Source organism: Chelonoidis abingdonii, chromosome 5 (assembly GCF_003597395.2).
Source record: "Chelonoidis abingdonii isolate Lonesome George chromosome 5, CheloAbing_2.0, whole genome shotgun sequence".
Taxonomy (NCBI): Eukaryota; Metazoa; Chordata; order Testudines; family Testudinidae; genus Chelonoidis; species Chelonoidis abingdonii.
In genome coordinates, this window is record NC_133773.1 from 144,746,537 (window position 1) to 144,765,896 (window position 19,360).

Here is a 19,360-nt window from a genome sequence, read left to right on the forward strand (position 1 = left end):
AAGTAGCAAGGGGTCTGCCCTCGCCCCACGTGTCCTGGCCGCCCCTGCTGCAGAAGGGGACAGGGAGGGATGGGCAGAAAGACGTGGTTCTACCTCATTGTGAGGAAGTCCAGCAGCAGAGAAGATGGGGATCTTCTGCCCCCTGGCGATGCTGTTCATGACGTCGATGGGCGAGATGCCAGTCTGGATCATCTCCTCAGGGTATATGCGACCATGCGGGTTGATAGGCTGACCTGAAGCAAGAAGGCAGGAAGGGGTTATTGCATGGGACGCTCGTGGACCTGATTTGTTATTGTAGGGTCACTTAAGAGACCTGGATGGTTTTGTGGGGACAGGGAAATGAACTATTAGATATGAAAAATCCAAAAACCTCACATAGAGGGGGAAAATAGTCCAAATAGAGAGAGAGAGAGAGAGAGAAGGGCCCAGAAAGATGAGTGCCATTCTGGGTCTGCTGACCTGGACAATGGCCCCTTAAAATCTGTAGGGCAGGGGTTGCATGAGGGTGATCAGGTGACTGAACAGTCCTGTCAAGTGTGCAGGAATCCAGGTCCCTGTGGGGCAGCCTGTGTGTTATTACACAGGCATCACTTAGACGCGCATGTGTGTAAATGTGCCCCCTGGAGGTTGACATTGCCCCCCCCTCAGATACACCCATGTAAATGTAACCACGGCAGGAAGGACATAGTTTCAGATCTCCCCAGTGGCTGGGCCATATAGAGGTTATGAGTCTGCTACCACCTCTGAACTAACAGACTGGGCCCTTTAAATCAAGCAGTGAAGTTTGTACTTTTAGACGCAGGTTCAGTTCCCAGAGATGACCCACACAGTGGAGTCATTTCAACTGGGGGCCCATCGGGGGCTGTTCCACTGTGGGTTATGCTAGTGAAGTCAGTGGGAGCTGCAAGCACATAGCTGAGGGCAGTAAAGAGCCGACTGTTGTTAGAGGGACATTGGCCAAGTCGTGTAGACCTCACTCAGCTTCACGGAGGCAGGTTTTGCCTGAATAAAAGCTACATAAGGGCTTCTGGCTCTAATACCACCTCAGATTACTACTGCTGAATGTAACTGAGAAACCTAACATACTGTTATATTGAAATGTGCCAATGGTCGCTATCAGATGAGTCTGTGGCCTGGGCTACACCAGGAAATTAGGTCAGTATAACTGCACTTAGAGCTGTGAGAAATCCACACCCTAGAGTGACGCAATTACACCAGCCTAGCCCCTATTGTAGACAGCGTTAGGTCGACGGGTACAATTTTCCTGCGGACTTAGCTACTGTCTCTCAGGGTGGTGGAGCGCCTACGCCAGCGGGAGAACCTCGCCCATCGGCGTAGGTAGCGGCTTCCCTGAAGGGCTGCATCAGTGCAGCTGCAGCATTTCAGTGTAGACAAGCCCTTAGATCCAAAGACAATCACATACCTTGTTAAAGCCAGTGGTGCCAGGCTCTCCGCCTCACTCAACAGACGGAACAATCAAGCCCCTTTACGTAGTAAAAACAGCTGCAGCCGTGCAAGGCAACAGGCCGCATGGCAAACAGAGCTAACCCTGTTAGATTCAATGAGGTTTCGCTGATTGCAAAGGCAGAGGCTGGATATTCATAGAATCATAGGCCTGGAAGGAACCTCGAGTCTTTCTAGTCCAGTTCCCTGCACTCAGGGCAGGACTAAGGATTATCTGGAGTCAGACTATCCCTGACAGGTGTTTCTCTAACTTGGTCTTTAAAACCTCCAGTGACTAAGATTCCACAATCTCCCTAGGCTGACTCTTTGATTGACTATTGATTGCAGGTTGTGGGTGTTGGAGGCAGAGGCAGGAGTTGTGAGTGTGATGCAGAGAGGAAAAAGAGGGACAAAGCTTCTTGGGCACAGAGCTGGCTGGAGGGGCAGTCACGGATTTCTGAGCGGGGAACCAGTTCCTGTTTGTTCCCACTGTGCTCTGGGAAGCAGGACTCTGTGTACAGTTTTTGTAAACAAACAACCCTTCACCGAAGAATATACCCGAGTGCAAGCTTCGATTTCTCATCCTCACTGAAACAGCCCAGCAAGGCCCCGGATGTTGGCTAACCCCCGGGACCAAACTATTCTTTGGAGCCTCATCTAACGCACACTGGCCAGGAAGATCTCCCCACTGACCTCAGTTCCCTTCTTACCCTTCACTTGGCTTGGGCAATTAAAACAGCTTGGTCCATTTCATTGTCAGCCCCTAGACAATTTCACCTGCAGAGTGTCATGCACGAGCCCAGTGCTGCAATGTTTGTATTGCAAACACCAAAGAACAGTGGTTATTTGTTCACAAAAATAGCTCTTCACATTGGAATTTATTACCTATGAATAAAAAAACCGTGGTAACTTGGTCAAATTCAAGCCCCGCAGCCTCTCGCTAACGTGATCTGAAATCTTTAGTGCTGGTTCACGCAGCCCAGGGACTAGGGCCTGGCCCTTGGTAGCCAGGAGACCTGGGTTCTTTGGATCTGCCACCGACTTGCTCTGTAATCTTGGTCGAGTCATGGCCCATCTCAGTCTCAGTTTCCCCACCTGTAAAATTGGGATCTGCCTGCTCCACTTTGCAAAGTACAAACATAAGAACAGCCAGACTGGGTCAGACCAATGGTCCATCTAGACCAGTATCCTGTCTTCTCACAGTGGCCAATGCCAGGTGCTTCAGAATAGGGTTACCAGATAGCAACTGTGAAAAAACGTGACGGGGTGGGGGGTAATAGGCACCTATATAAGAAAAAGTCCCAAAAAATGGGACAGTCCCTTTAAAAACGGGACAGCTGGTCACCCTATTCAGAAAGAATGCACAAAACGGGCGGTTATTGAGTGATCTGTCCCCTGTCATCCAGTCCCAGCTTCTGGCAGTCAGAGATTTAGGGACACCCAGAGTATGGGGTTGCATCCCTGCCCATCTTGTCTAATAGCCATCAACGGACCTATTCTCCTTGGCCTCTCTGCTATGACTGACAGCTAGAGAGCCACTCAGTGTCATCCCAACACACAGGAAAACATGATCTCTGCCCCTCAGATCATGTGCTAAACATCTCTTGCCAACTTCATTTCTTGCATCAGGCTTACCGTTAATATCGAGAAAATCCTCGGCCATAACAGCTGGGCCTTTGTCGATGGGTTTTGCAGAACCGTTAAAAACCCGACCTGCAAAGGGAAATAAACGCTACTTAATATTTTCACCAATGGCCTGGAGGATAACAAAGTCATCACTGACTGCGTTTGCCGACCACACAAAGATTGGAGGAGCAGTAAATAACATAGAGGACAGGTCAGTAATACAGAGAGAGCCGGACTGCTTGGTAAACTTGGTGCAAGCAAACAACATGTGTCGGGGACATTCCCTCATCCCTCCTGGGCTTTGCACCCTTCATTGTGTTCCAGCGCTTGTTTTCTAGGCTCAGAAAAGCTGTAGACCCAGCTAGTCCACTTAACACGGCTCCTGTCCCCAGATGGGACGTGCCCCAGGTCACACCAGAAGAGCATAGCAGAGTAAGGAATCAAAGCGCGGTTTTCAAAGTCCCTAGCCAGCATCCTAACCACTGAGCCATCCTCTCTCTCCCGCAGAGCCTGGGCTCTCCCCAGGCCTGGCTGAAAATGTAAGCCATTTTGCATGCAACACCTGCCCATCCAACAGACAGCGGTCAGCTGGTTGCTCAATGTCTGACCCACAGCCCATTGAAATCAATGGGGTCTTCCCTCCTACTTCAAAGGGCCCTAATGAGCCAGGTGCTTTGTTTTACTGGATGTTTCCTTCAGCAGCTCACCTCCCCACCACCTCTGCTTTTGCTTCAATGATAAATTAAACAACTGTGTGTCTAAGACAAATAGAGGCACAGTGAATACCAAGGTTACTGACCTTTCATGGTCAGTGGCTCCCTCTTCCCAGCGCCGTCTCAGTATTGATCTTTATCTGCTGTGACAAGGACAATGCTTTCCCCGGCCCTCTTAAAGGGCCGGAAGAGAGTCCTATAGGGTAATTGCCGGCGTACGGGGGAGAAAGGGCTGAAGTGGGGGAGCATTAACGCAGCGCTATCGATTCCCCAGTGCGGCAATGGCCGATAGCAGATCTATAATGGGGCTTCAGAGTGGGAGCGCCACGGAGCGTGCTCAGGAGAAAGAGGCGCAGAGGGCTAACGTTCACTCGCTCTCTCGGGAGAACACCTGTGCGCTGAGGCCGGTTCAAGGCTTGGCTGGAGCGCCTCGTTCACTGGTCTAGAACTTAACGAGGGTCATGGAAGCCCAGGGGAAGGATGGGGAGGGTTACCCCACCTGACCCCTGGCTGGACTCCTCCCTTCACACCAACATGTAACCCCCAGCAAGGCGGTTCTCCCCCCTCTAATCCAGGTCTCCCTCCCCACCCTTGAACCTCTTCAGTCAAGCTGCTCCCATCACCGTCTTCACCGTCTGGGAGGCTGCCCTGCTGGCGGGGCTCCCCCTGAAGACACAGGCTAAGCTTTCCTTGCCTTAGCCACAGATTCTTGCTCCTTGGCTAGCTGGATCTGGGGAGTGTGCACCATGTCGCGTCCTTTGCGATGTGCGCCCAAGGGGACAGTACAGGCCGTGGCCATGGCTTAGTCTACACAGAGCCCTTTCTTGCCTAGATTCCACAGCCTACACAGACCCCCCTGCCTTTGTATCCCTTCTCTGGCCCTTCTCTCATTCTCTTCTCTCCTTCCTGGACTCTCAGGACGAGCGAGGCACTGACCTTGGCCCGGATCCTGGACTCTGCTGAGGCTTCAGTGCTCTGGCAGCGCAAAGCCATTAGAAACTTGGATCATCCAGTTCCCTGAGGACTTCCCTTCTGTATGGGAATCTGTGGCTGGCCAACGGCCAGTGCAGTGGCTGCTACACTGTTTCCTCTCCTGTGTTGCTCCCAGAGAATATGGAGGAGTAGCTTGGACAAAGGGGGGACAAAGGGAGCTTCGGCGCAGCACTGTAACGACCTTGGATTTACGTATAATTCCCCTGATCAGTATGTCCCAGCAGAGCAGATTAGGGCTGAACCGTATTTGTGCGGACCGCCTGGAGAGGTACGCTGCCTGGACAGACTATACACTCTTTGCAGCACTAGCAGGGACGCCATCAGGATAAAAATAGTGGCCTACATTTTCAAAAGGGGCTTAAGATTTTGGGTGTCCCACTCCATGTGCCTCAAAGAGGCCTGATTAGCAGAAAGGGCCACATGCCCATCCTCTGGAAATCAGGCCCCGTTAAGGTGTCTCAACTTGGGCACCTAAAAATTGAAGTTGCTTTTGAAAATGAAGGCCAAAACCCAGTAGCAAAAGGCCCTTTCCTGGGTTACTACTAACAACCTGAGTTATTAACACAGAGAGATGTTTGGACAAATCACATTCACCTTTCAGCACGGAAACTGCTTAGCTGCTTTTTATCCTTCACCCCCGGTGAGCAATGAAACCCAGACCCGTCACTTTCACTTCCTGATTTCCAGGTCTTAGCCCAAGGCTGTTGCAGGGGAAGGTTTGCATTTTTTAAAGGAAACCCTCTCTCATTGAAAAGGGTTTAGATAATCCTTAGTCCTGCCACAAGTGCAGGGGATTGGACTAGATGACCTCTCAAGGTCCCTTCCAGTCCTACGATTCTGGGATTCTCTGAAAAGCCTCGCAGCTCAAGCGATACGGGCTGGTGTTTATGGAACAGAATTAATGCAACCGTTTCAGATGAAAGAAACACCTGGCCAGTCATCATTAGTAATACTGCAGTTAACGCAGAGAGGCACTAAGTGGAGCTCAAGGGCCCACTGTGCCAGGCCCTGTACACACAGACGCAGATGAAGATTTCTTGGGGCCCTGGACACAAACAACATTTCGGCCAAGCACACTCCCCTCGCCACGGAACCCTGTCCCCTCCTCCTCCTTTTCCTAGGGTTGCCAACTTTCTAATTGCCCAAAACCGAATAGCCCTGCCCCACCCCCTGCATCACCCCATCACTGAGGTCCCGCCTCTTCTCTGAGTCCCCACCCCCCCTTGCTCCATCCCCCCTTCCTCTGTTGCTTGTGCTCCCCCACCCTCAATCACTTTCACTGGACTGGGGCAGGAGACTGGGGTGTGTGAAGGGGTGAGGGCTCTGGCTGGGGGTGCGAGCTCTGGGGTGGGGCTGGGGCAGTGATGAGCTGCCAAAATCTTAACAACTGGTTCCCTATAAAAAGTTCTGATTTAAGGAAGGGGGAAGCAGGGGAGGGGCCGGGGCGGGGGGAGACATACTCGTTGGACCGGGGCCCCCTGCAGGGCCTGGGGAAAATTGCCCCCCGCCAGCGGCCCTGGAGCTTGCAGGCCCCCCCCTTACCTTGCCTGCAGCTCAAAGCAGCAGGGCAACTCAGGAGCTCAGCTGAACTGCTCAGCTGGTGCCAGCGGCTGGCCACACTGCAGCTGGGGGGGAAACAGGGGAGGGCCAGGGGAACCTCAGCCTCCTCAGCTGGGGATCCTGGGAGCAACAGGATGGTCCAGCCCACGGACCGAATTTCTTTGCCCACTCCCTGGCCCTTTAACAACTGGTTCTCCACGATGGTCTAATTTTAGCAACCGGTTCTTGGGAACTGGTGGGAACCTGCTCCAGCTCACCACTGGGCTGGGGATAAGGGGTTCAGGGTGTGGGAGAGGACTCCGGGCTGGGTCAGGGGTTAGGGTGCGGGGGGGGGGCGTTATGGGCTCTGGGTTGGGGGTGTGGACATGGGTGGGGCCAGAAATGAGGAGTTCAGGGTGTGGGAGAGGGCTCCGGGCTGGGTCAAGGGTTAGGGTGTGGGGGGGTATGGGATCTGGGTTGGGGGTGTGGATGTTGGGTGAGGCCAGAAATGAGGGGTTCAGGGTGTGGGAGAGGGCTCCAGGCTGGGCAAGAGTGTTGGGGTGTGGGAGAGGCCGAGGGGGTGAGGGCTGTGGCTTGGGGTGTGGACTCTGGGGTGGGGCAAGGGATGAGGGTGTGGCGTGAGGGAGGGGGCTCCGGGCTGGTCCAAGGGGTTGGGGTGTGGGAGAGGGTGAGAGAGTGAAGGCTCTGGTTTGAATGTGGACTCTGGGGTGGCGTGGGGCAGGGGATGAGGGTTTGGGGTTAGGGAGGGAGCTCTGGGCTGGGCCAAGAGGTTGGGGTGTGGGAGAGGGTTTGGGGGCTGGGGTCCCAGCGGCACTTACCACTGCTCCCAGGAAATGTCCGCCAGGTCCCTGCAGCCCTGGACGCATGGGCGGCCAGGGAGGCTCCATGCGCTGCCCTTGCGCCCACAGGCACCGCCCCCGCAGCTCCCATTGGTCACAGTTCCCAGCCAATGGGAGCTGCGGAGCTGGCCCTCAGGGCAGGGGCAGCGCGCGGAGTCTCCCTGGCCACCCATGCACCTAGGGGCCACAACTACCTGGCGGCCACTTCCCGGAGCCATGTGGAGCTAGGGCAGGCTGACCAGAGCCGCCTGGGTCCCTTTTTGACCAGGCGTTCTGGTCGAAAACCAGATGTCTGGCAACCCTACATCTTCCCCCTGAGGGCCCACCCCCTGGTCAGGCTGGAAGCTGGAGCTGGGCTGTGGTAAGAGCTTCCCAGGGAGCCTGGGCTGCTGTGGGAAGCCCCAGACCTTCCACCTGCCATGGGTGGCACCCCGGGTCAGGGGCATGGATGAGGGCTGCTCTTGGGCACCCTGCTCTCCGCCTGGCTCTGGCTTCTGGCCTGGTCACTGGGAAGGGCCTCGAGGGGAAAAGAAGAAGCAAGGGATGGGGCCACCATTCTAGCACCAGTGGCCCCGCCCCTTCTACGAAGGTTCCAGCGCTCCTGTGAGGAACCCTAAATTGACCAGGGCCCCAGGCACGGGCCCCATGTGTTAATTGGCCACTGTGTCCATACCATAGGGGCTGGAACTAGGGGGGGCTGCCACACCCCCTGGTCTCCATTATATATCACGTTTACAGTTTGGTTCAGTGGCTCTCAGCACCCCCACTATACAAATTGTTCCATACACCTGCAATGAGACAGTCTCTGCTCTGAAGAGTTGACATCTAGACAAGAAAAGAGAGGCTTATTATACCCACTTTACAGATGGGGAGCTGAGGCACAGAAAAATGTTACCAGACGTCACCTAGGCAGTCTGTGACAAACTGAGAACTCGAATTCACAGCTCCTGAGTCCAGCCCAGTGCATTACACAAACCCAAAGGGGGCCTGGACTAGCTCTAGGGACAGTCAGGAAACCTGCATAATAACGACAAGGCCTAATCTGCCCAGAATGCCCATTCTAGGCTCGAAGGCATCACTCTTTTAGTCTGACCTCCTGCACAGCACAGGCCAGAGAACTAATTCCTGTCTGAACCAGAGCAGAGCATTTAGAAAAAACATCCGACCCGGATTTAAAAATTGACAGTGATAGAGAATCGACCACAACCCTTGGGAAGTTGAGCCAGCAGTTAATTAGCCTCAGTGTTAAATCTCTGCACCTTATATCCAGTCTGAATTTCTCTAGCTTCAATTTCCAGCCGTTGGATCGTGTCAGACCTTTCTCTGCTAGACTGAAGAGCCCACTTGTGAATTCTGCTCCCCCTCTAGGTACTCATGTGATCATCACCCCTTCATCGTCTCTTTGTTAAACTAAATAGATCGAGCTCCTTGAGGCTATCCTATGAAGCAGGTTTTCTAGTCCTTTAATCATTCTTGTGGCTCTTCTCTGAGCCTTCCCCAATTTATCCACATTGTTCTTGAATGGTGGGCACCAGACCTGGACTCAGGATTCCAGCATGGGTCACACCAGCGCCAAATACAGAGGTAAAATAACCTCCCCACTCCTACTCAAGAATCCTGTTTTTGCACCCAAGGTTTGCATTAGCTCTTTTGGCCACAAGGTTGCAGTGGGTGCTAATGTTCATTAGCCAGCATGATCCCAAGTCTGTTTCAGAGTCACTGCTGGCTGGGATAGATTCCTCCAGCCTGGAAGCACAGCCCACCAAGCGCTAGAAAAGGAACGGAAGGGAATGCACCTGCATAAGGAGTTGGAATGACTTAATAGCTCCCTGCCCCCCATTTCTATAGTCTGTGGATTGGGCCCTAAATAAGGTGAAAACAGCCTTTCCTCATGGCACTGTGGGAGTTCAGCTTCCAGCCAGAACCCTGAAGAGCAGAATAATCAGACAAAAACCAAAATCAAATTGTCGGGGAGATCAAAGTGTTTTCTGGACCCTTGCAAACAGCCCAGGTTGGGTTTGGGGACAGTTCTCATTGTGTCTCAGTGTGCTCTGTGGACCTTGCCTTGCCTGGCTTCCTATGGGGCAGCCCCTGTGTGGATGGCTCTTGCCTGTGTCATGCCAATTAGGCCAGTGGGCTGCTAAAGGTATCCCCAAGACGCTGGTGTCGGCTGGCGGCCTAGCCATGAACATGCCCCAGCAGGCCTCAGTGCACTGCAGGGGAAGGCTTTGCCCATCAGGCTAGGAAGGCGCTGGCCTGGGGTGGCCACTGCACACTGGGGTTGGATGACTTTGGCGTCAGCTCTTGAGCCTGCGAGTCCCTAAGTGGTGTGCAGCAGGGGCCAGGTGTGGGCATATGTTAGGTTAAGCAGTGGGTGTAGCCTGCTGCACAGAGCAGTAGGAAGCCTCCTGCACTCCTGTTCCCATCTTCACAAGGGACAAGTCAGGGGTGGAGAATGCAGGTGTCGGATCCCCGCCATGCTAAGGGGACACTTGGCTGCACATTCTAGTGTCCACAGCAAGGCAGGGTCAGGTTCCCCCACCTCCTGTGCACCAAAGCTCTGCATCTGGGCTGGACATGATTAACTTTTTAGCATCTCACTCTTTCCCCCTTCTTCCCACCTCACCAAAACCAAACCAAACCATACTAGGTGGGTAGCAGACGCATCCTGGAATGTGGCACTTATCCCAGCGCTGCCTCGGTGGGCAGGAAGAGGGGAGAGAGACGGTCTCCTAAAGTTTTCCAGCAAGATGAGAACAGATCCCTTAAGGAACCATCCACTGTCCAGTGATCATGTTACCCTGAGTTCCTGCACTGCCCCCTGCCCCCTGCGCAATGCAACTGCCCTTTACCACTGCCCTTTGCATACAGGTCGGTGGTCAGTTTTCCTACTGCAAGTCGACAGGAGAGTAAGATTGCATGAGACACTCTAGCAAATACTTTACTGATGTCCAGACAACGACACGCCACATCTACCGAGTTCCCGTCCCCCACTGATTTTGTCCCTGGGATTGGGACTGCCCAGATCTGTTCTTTACAGATCCCCAATGCTGTTTCACTGCTCATGACTCCATCGTTAGCTTCCAGACGGTTACAGAATTGTTTTCCCCTTCACGTTGATTTTATTCCATTACTAAGGATCAAAGTTAGATTTCCTGTTCTGAAATTGCTCAGGTTCCTCTCTTGTGGTAGCCAGTTTCATGCCAGTGAAAGGTGTCACATTGGCAGAAGTTCTCTGGTTAGCCACAGATGTACACGCCCTCGCTGTGATCGAGCTGGTGTGCAGCACAGGCAGCGGCTCAGGGACAACCTCTCCAAGCTCCTAGGTACCCAGTCAGGCAGCTAGGCCGAGGCACTGCCCTTGCATCTCTGGTCACACTTCTAAGTTAGTATGCTAGATCAAGCTGGGAATCACCTCTCCCAGCTGCAGCGTAGATGTCTCCAAAGAGGCCTGTGGCCTAGAGGATAGAGAACTGCAGTGGGAGTCAGATAACCTTGGGCAAATTCCCCTTCCTGTACCTCTGTTTCTCTCCCTTTATTTCTATTATGAGCTCTTTGGGGCAGAAGCTGTCTCTTACTATGTTTATATATAGCATCTTGCACAATAGGGCCCTGGTCTCACCTAGGTTCACAGGAAACAAATTTCAGAGTGAGCTGTAGCCCATGACAGCTCATGCTGAAATAAATTTGTTAGTCTCTAAGGTGCCACAAGTGCTCCTGTTCTATTCACCAGAAAGAAGTTCAGGTTCTATACTTACTGCATTCTCGGTCACTCCTCTGAGACAAAGGGATCAATTAGTTCCAACAAGGATGGTGCTATTTTAAATTTTTTTAAGATGCAGCCACCTGTCATCCAGTAGGAACTAGACTGAGACCCAACAAACTCATTTGATATAAGAGACAGACCAATCATCAGATGGGAGCCACCTTTAACTCACCTCCACCCCTAGACCAGATTTGAACTGGCAACAAGAGATCCTGGAGTCCGCCACCAATCCACTAAACCCTCCTGCCCTTTGCAGTCATCAAACAATTTTACTGCCTTGTCTTCCCACTTTGCCATTATTATTGCTGATTTCAATCCCTCCCTTCGCCTACTAGTGGGGCTGTGCATTCTGGGTACCTCCAGCCCTGATCTAGTCGCTCGAGCCCGGCCGGAAGCAATGCTGGGGAGTATCAGATTGCACTCTGAAGCTGGGCTGAACCAAACCCCAGAATCCAAACACCCCCAAACTTTGGTGGTTTAGAATCTGAATTTGAATAGGGATTTCTTAGCCAGCCCCTCTCTCTCTAACGGCACCAGACACCCCCTGAATGTGGAATCAGATCCCAGCCCATAACCTTGGGCTCATGTGTGGCATCAGCAGAAACCTGTTGGCAGCATTAATTCATCCTTGGGGTTTTTTGCCTTCTGCTTTCCCCTACCAGCCTTTATAGACGGTGTGACCTTCCCCACTCTCCTCCACCCTCTCTTCTCTGTTTCCATTACTGCTTCTTTTACCCTCTGCTTGTGGGGCTGGTCCTGAATAGAGACACACTGACTGCTTCTGGCGCCTTTGGAATTTGGCTTTTCAGACTCATTGAGGAGTTCTATCAAAAGTCACCCAGCAGCTTTTCAGCAGAGGCCAGGAAGCATTTCCAACAGCTCTAGCGGAACTGGACCAGCCTTTCAATCCATTTCCCAAAGCGCCTGCTGCTAGGGTGACCAGAGAGCAAGTGTGAAAAATCAGGACACTTTTTCTTCGGGATGGGAGCATAGTTACATATATAAGACAAAGCCCCTGATACTGGGATGGCTCCAAAGGTATCGAGATGTTTGGTCACCCTACCTGCAGCTCCTATCTCAGGGCAGGTGAAACAAGGGTAAATATTGAGCAAAGGAAAGTGAATCTCTATGCAGACAAATCACAAGTTGCGAATGTAAAATCAGCAGCAGGCTACAGGCTCTGGCAGCCCCTTGTTGCGGGCGCAGTAACTTGTTGCTGTTTATTTTTTCCAATGAGATCCATGTATTGAGATAAATTTGTTCTCAGCAGCTCTTATGGACCTACCTAGCATGTCCTCAGAAACAGGGGTCCGGAGGATGTCCCCGGTAAACTCGCAGGATGTCTTCTTGGCGTCAATCCCAGATGTTCCTTCAAATACCTGCACAGACCCGGGGACAGGAATCGAATTAGTGGCAATTAGTGGGGATTAACAGCAAATGGCTGGAGAGGGCCAGGCGAGTTCAAATGAACTGAGGGGAAGGGAATCTAGAAGATAATGTTATGTGATCTGCACTGTTTAAAAAGATGCATCAGAGAGAGAGAGAGAGAGGGAGACTGCGAAGGAAGGAAGGAAAGAAGTTTTGGTATTAAGAAAACTCCTCTTTTAGGACCTGATCGAAAGCCTGTCAACGGGAGTTTTTCTATTGACTTCAATGGGCTTTGGCTCAAACCTTTACTCCACAATGTAACTGGACCCTGTATGCATGTGTCTCAGCATGCCTCCTCTCTAGCCTGGCGTAGAGCTGCACAACTCCCAGTTTATAGCCTTAATGCAGCAGCGCATGGATCTGAGGAACTGGTGCTCACCTGGCTACCCCTCCATTTAAACCTACAATCTCCCTCATGTCTTATGTTGTAAAACCTCCAGGCTGCTGGACCACCCCAGGGAGATTTCTGTCCCTTTCCTGTACCCTCACGGACCTGGCTGGCCTTAAGAATTATGGGGCTGTCAAACAGGGATAACTCGGTAAAGCTGGTACGTAATCAGTACTACAGTCGATTTTAAGTCATGGCTGGATCTGGGCTGGTGATCTTGGCCAACACTGGGGATTGGAGTGGGGCCCTCCAGAGCTAAATACACAAACCTCTATGACATGAGCGAAAGAACCTGTCCCTCCAGCTGCACTCCTGGAACAGATTCATACACAAACCTCTGTGACATGAGCGAAAGAACCTGTCCCTCCAGCTGCACTCCTGGAACAGATTCATCTCCTGTGTAGCTCAGGTACAGAGGTGGACAGGTCGCACACACTGACCCAAGGGTCACTGTTCCAGAAGAAGCCCGAGCCATAGCTACTGGTGTAGCTGATACCAGTGGAGCTGGTCTGATTTACACCAGCTCAGGACCTGCCCCCTAAATGTAACTATGTAGATTCAAAAGCAGGTCACCTGTCCATCCCTGCTCAGCAGCCCTGCCTTCACAAAGGGACAGGGTAGCACTCTGCTTGTTCGCCTCTGGGCACAGAGCTCTGTGCTGGGCATGAAGCGCACGGTGATCCTTTGCTTTCTAGCTGCTCTAGAATTCTTACATCTCCCAAGCTAAGCAGGGTAGGACCAGGTCAGCGCTCCAATGAGAGATCTTGAGGCAAAAGTCCAGGTGCTGCAGGAAGTGGAGTTTGTGTCTCAATGGGTGGCGCTCTTGAGCCAAGGCAGAACTGGAGCATGGCGCCACCTTTCAGATTTGACTTTGTGGGGGGGTGGGAGGAGGGAGAAAGAGAGCTCAGGCCCTTGCAAGCTATGAAAATCCTCAGCCAGGGATCTGTTGGTTGTGTGTGTGTGCGCGTGCATGAGCATGAACAAGTTGCATCTTCACTACAACACAAACCAAACCCATAGCAATCAGACAGGAAGCCAGCCCCTGTTGTGGTTTGAGACACAGGAAATGGAAGCAGGCATCAGAATATCCTGCTCCCCTCTGCATTTAAATGTGCAGTGCCCCAGTCACCGGTGGGGTCTGAATCCTCAGTGCTCGCTGCAGTACAGACCTCTGCCATGTGAACAAATGAAGAAACATCAGCTGAGTAGTCGACCAGTCGCCATGGGAGAAAAAGGCACATGCGTTGCTCGCATATAACGAGCTGTATTTCCTGGGTCTCAAGAGTTATCATCAGACCAGCTATCCCTGTTGGGAAGTTCAGTAGCATGTATGGCACACAAGCCCAGATTCTGCAACGAACTCGGCATGGGTGGAGGGATTCTCTTGAGCAGAGCCAACTTCAGGGTCAGGGCCATATTTATATATCACGCACGTATATAAACATTACACACCAGTATTTACATGCAATTTCTTTAGCTAGCTAAGAGATCACTGCAATTTTCCATTCCAACTCCTGCCACATGAGAAATCGTTCTTTTAAAATTGCTTTGAAACCTAGATTTGCTCAAAGAAGGCAGCTCTGGAGAACCCAGCAATTCCAAAATGAGTCAGGGAAAGGCCGGAATAAAGAAAGCATAAACCAGTCTCATTAATGCAATGAAGGTAACAGTCGGGTGGTTTAAGGGCTGTTTTCTCCCAGCTCGCTAACGAGATCCTACTAGAGCAGTGTGCTCTAGCAGAGAAGGGAATCCAAAGGCACTTTGATTGGTATAATATTTGCCACCATTTGTATTAATTAACCTCCCGACCGCTGCTTTAATTAGAGCCGTGTGGCCCCTTGGAAAGACTGGACTGTGAAAGAATGTGGCACATTCAAGCAGGCTCATTCATCCAGCTGCAGCTGCGGCAGCAGGGAAGAAAGGAAAAGGCTGCCCTACCCCAGTGCATGTGTGTGGGTCAGGCCCTTCCTAAGCCGCTTCTGCAAAAGACTCAGGTTTTTGGAGGCTGACTCTCTAATAGGATTAGAAGGGCACTGCAAAGGTCTCTGCGGCATTGGAGGAGTGAAGTTTCGCAGCTCGCCAGCAGAGGTCCCAGGGAGGTCAACTGTGCAGCTGCCTAGTTTCACAAGGTTGAGCTCAAGGGGTTAATGATTAGAGAGGGACAAGCCAGGAGGGAAGGTGGGCTGATTGGAAGGGACAGGGAGTTAGATTACAAAAGGTCAGGACACTTTTACAGAAAACCGTGACTTCTATTTTGGACGGACCCTGGTGCCCCCATGGAGACCCACAGAATCCACCGGCATGGAGGGTGCAGGATCAGGGCCACGATAAGGATCTCACAGGGCGAGACATTTTGTGCCAGTTGTTGCGAGGGTGAGGGGTGAACTGGTGATTGTCAATGCAGAGTTTGCTGACTGGGTGGAGAACTAGGAGGTATGGGACCTGAAACTGGCATTTCCGGGGACCTCCTGCAGGAGACACTGGAGAGAGAAAAGCTCCAGCAGGGCCAGGCCAAAGGCACATTTTAGGGGCAAATGACGTGAGGCAGAGGGAACTGGGGAACAAATCGGCTGTGCCCATGTAATTGAAGGTTGTAGCCTAGTGCATGCACACAACAGGGCCAAGTTCAGGTTGAAAGAGGCAACTCTAAGGCCAGGTCTACACTGCGACTTTAAATCGGTTTAATGGCCGATATACCGATTTAACGCTGTATCCGTTCACACGACGTCATCATTAATATCGAGTTAAACGGCTCCTTAAATCGATTTCGGAACTCCTCCCAAACGAGAGGAGTAGCGCTAAATTCGATAGTGATAACTCGGATTAGGGTTCGTGTGGACGGAAATCGACGTTATTGGCCTCCGGGCGGCATCCCAGAGTGCAGCACTGACCGCTCTGGACAGCAATCTGAACTCGGATGCAGCGGGCAGGTAAACAGGAAAAGCCCCGCGAACTTTTGAATTACATTTCCTGCTTGCCCAGCGTGGAGCTCTGATCAGCACGGCTGGCGATGCAGTTTGAAATCGAAAAAGAGCTCCAGCATAGACCGTACGGGAGATACTAGGTCTGATCGCTGTATGGGGAGACAAATCTGTTGTATCCAGCTCCGTTACAGAACACGAAATGCCAAAGCGTTTGAATAAAAAACTCCAGGATACACAGCGCTGTGTGACAAGCGTAACGGGAAGCCAGAGACTCAAATGGACGCTCATGAAGGGAGGGAGGGGGTACTGAGGACTCCAGCTATCCCACAGTCCACAGCAGTCTCTGAAAATTATTTGCATTCTTGGCTGAGCTCCCAATGTCTGTAGGTTCAAACACAGTGTCTGGCGTGGTTCAGGGAACAGCTCATCAGTTTATTTCCCCCCCCCACCACGTGAAAAAAAAAAGGGAAAGATTGCTGTGCTATGGCGTTTGCTCAATGCACTCCGCGAAAAAGGCGCCAAAGGGTTGTCTGCTGCCTTCACAAAGGGAGGGGTGAGGCTGTACCCAGCACCACCCGGGGCAGTGTTTTCTGCCCCATCAGGCACTGTGCTCTCAACACGGAAGTGGGAACTATGGGATAGCTGAGGAACAGCTACCCACAGTGCACCGCTCCTGAAATCGATGGTAGCTTTGGACCATGGACGCAAACAATCGATTTCGGGATCCCACTGTGGACGCGCTAAACCGATTTTATTAGATCTGTTTTGTAATATCGGTTTAAGCTAATTCGAAATAATCGTGCAGTGTAGACGTACCCTAATACTGGCATTTCCCAGCTTTTGAGTGTTTCACTTCTCCACCTGAACGGTGCATTTTAACATAGTTTTTGGTGTGTATTTCCTAGCTTTTTGAAAAAACCAAAGTGACAAAACAGGAGTGCCAGCTTGTGGAACTAGGCAGGTACCCACATGGGTCACCGGAAGGGTCCGAACTGTTAGTTCCATAGCGCAGACCTCTGCTCCGGAGCAACTGACAGCACTAGTAGGTTGTCATCCCAACATGAGCCAACCAGTAGATGGGGATGAGACACACACTTTGCCAGTGGGTTTCACTGCTACGGGCTGGCAGCTGAGGGATACTGAGACTCAGGAATCCTGGGTTCTAGTCTAGGGTCCAAGGCGAGTATCTACTCTAGTGGTTATACAGCCCCTGTGCCCGCCTGTCCTGACTCCTGTAGCCTGGCACTTCCAGGCCACTGTCCCAGTTCCACCCCCTGTCTCAAGTCCTCATTCCTGTCCCAATATCCCCCAGCTCCCTGGTCCCCTTGGCTCCATGTCCCCACGCTCACTGGTTCCATGGCCCAGCAGCACACCGCAGCCCAGTCCCCAGCCCCCTTGGCTTCTTGTCCCAGTGCCCTCAAACCCTCGGCTTCTCTTCTCCATGATGTCCACCTGGGTCTTTGTCCCAGTCTCACCCACCACCTGTCTGGCTCCTTGTCCAACCTGCCCTCCCTCCACTGCCCCCAGACTCCTCTCCTCTCCAAGCTGACAGAGTCATCTCCTCCTTGCTGCCTGTGGGCCAACCGGGGGGCGGCCATTGGGAGCACAGGAGACATGGTCTCCTGCTCTCAGGTTTGTGCCTGGCCCCTCAGCAGATGGGAAGCGCAAGGACAGGGCAAAAGTTGGCCCCAGCAGCCAAATGCCAAGTCCCTGCTCCAGAGCATGATGGGGCTACAGCTTCCCAACAAAATGCTTAAGAGTTTTATTAACACGGGCAAAAACAGCCGATTGTTCCCTAGTCTTGTTCTGAGAAAAGGCGGAACCACTTTTGTTGGGGGAAAAATAACTTCAGCCTGAGGCAGATGCTCAGCAGGGTAAATTCCAGCCCCAACAGTTACAGTTTGGCAAAGTTATAAGCCGCTGACAACAGAGTGTTATAATAGGAAGTGTTAACCAGAGGCGCTACATACTGTCCTGGAACCCTGCCCGTCCCCTTAGTGCCGGCCTGCTTGTACGCCGAGAGCCAGCTGCAAGGGTGGTTCTGTGAGTGTGTTGTGGCTGCCTTGTCACAAGGAGCTGGAATCAGACCCCCCACCCAACAGTCAGAGACATCGATTCCAAGGGCAGACGGGACCACTGCCATCCTCTAGTCTGACCCCTGCATAGCCCAGGCCGGAGAAGTGCCCCGAAATAATCCCTAGAGCCGAGTTTAGAAAAACAGCCCATCTTGATTTGACAATTGCCAGTGTTGGAGAACCCACCACAACTCGTGGGTAGGTTGTTCCAAGGGTTAATTACCCTCCTCGTTACAAATTTATCCCTTATTTCCAGTCTGAATTTGTCGAGCGTCAACTTCCAGCCACTGGATCATGTTATTCCTGCCTCTGCTGGCCTGAAGCTCCCGTAACTGAATATTTGTTATTTATAGACTGTGATCAAGTCTCCCCTTAACCTTCTCTTTGCTAAGCTCAATAGATGGAGCTCTTTGAGTCTCTCGCTATAAGGCAGGTTTTCTAACCCTCTGATCATTCTCACGGCTCTTCTCTGAACCCTCTACAATTTAGCAACATCCTTCTTGAACTGTGGACACCAGAACTGGACGCAGAATTCCAGCAGTGGTCACACCAGTGCCAAATACAGAGGAAAAACAACCTATGTGCTCCTACTTGAGATTCCCCTGTTTATGCATCCGAGGATCGCATTAGCCCTTTGGCCACAGCATCACCCTGGGAACTCCTGTTCAGCTGATTATCCACCATGGCCGTCAAATCTTTTTCAAAGTCGCTGCTTCCCAGAATAGAGTCCCCCTTCCTATATAGGGCTGCCCAGGGGTGGGGGGAAGTGGGGCAATTTGCCCCAGGCTCCGGGCCCCGCAGGGACCCCCACAAGAGTTTTTCGGGGCCCCTGGAGTGGGGTCCTTCACTTGCTCTGGGGGCCCCGGAAAACTCTCGCGGGGCTCAGGCCTCGGGAGCTTCCTCTGCTCTGGGTCTTCGGTGGCAATTTGGCGGCATGGGGTCCTTCCACTCCGGGACCTGCCGCTGAAGTGCCCCGAAGACCCGTGGTGGGGAGGTCCTTCCGCCTTGGGACCTGCCACCGAAGTGCCAGGTCTTCGGTGGCAATTCAGCAGCGGGGAAGACCCCAGACACCCTGAATCCTCTGGGCTGCCCTGTTCCTGTATGTATGATCAATGATCATTATTCCCAGATGTAGATACGTACATGTAGCCATATTAGAATGAACATGGTCACTGCCAAACTTGACAAGATTCAAGTGAGCTAGAGGGACAGAATGGCTTAGTAGTGGGAATGAGGACTAGCAAGTGCTGCTGCTAGGATTTGAACTGAAGGCCCAACCTGCCACAGCGAAGCCCTCTGCCATTCAGCTAGCTGCTCCCAGGAGTAGGCTGGTCTCTTTTGGAGAACAGGGAACAGCTGGAGGGTAGGGATAGGATACAGAGGGACCTAGACAAATTAGAGGATTGGCCCAAAAGAAACCTGATGAGGTTCAACAAGGACAAGTGCAGAGTCCTGCACTTAGGAAGGAAGAATCCCATTCATTGTTACAGACTAGGGACCGAATGGCTAGGCAGCAGTTCTGCAGAAAAGGACCTAGGGGTTACAGTGGACGAGAAGCTGGATATGAGTCAGCAGTGTGCCCTTGTTGCCAAGAAAGCTAACAGC

At 52.2% G+C, this 19,360-nt stretch overlaps 1 protein-coding gene across 1 annotated transcript in view; it reads right to left on the reverse strand.

The window, feature by feature from the left end:
• The window catches only part of ATP6V1B1 (ATPase H+ transporting V1 subunit B1), a 78,836-nt gene that overhangs the window by 16,662 nt on the left and 42,814 nt on the right, over window positions 1-19,360 (reverse strand). The window contains exons 4-6 of the mRNA XM_032762442.2: window positions 12,226-12,319; window positions 3,079-3,156; window positions 94-233 (exon numbers count right to left, since the gene is read on the reverse strand). Of these exons, the coding sequence (XP_032618333.1) occupies window positions 94-233; window positions 3,079-3,156; window positions 12,226-12,319 (312 nt within the window). The remainder of the gene's footprint in view (window positions 1-93; window positions 234-3,078; window positions 3,157-12,225; window positions 12,320-19,360) is intronic.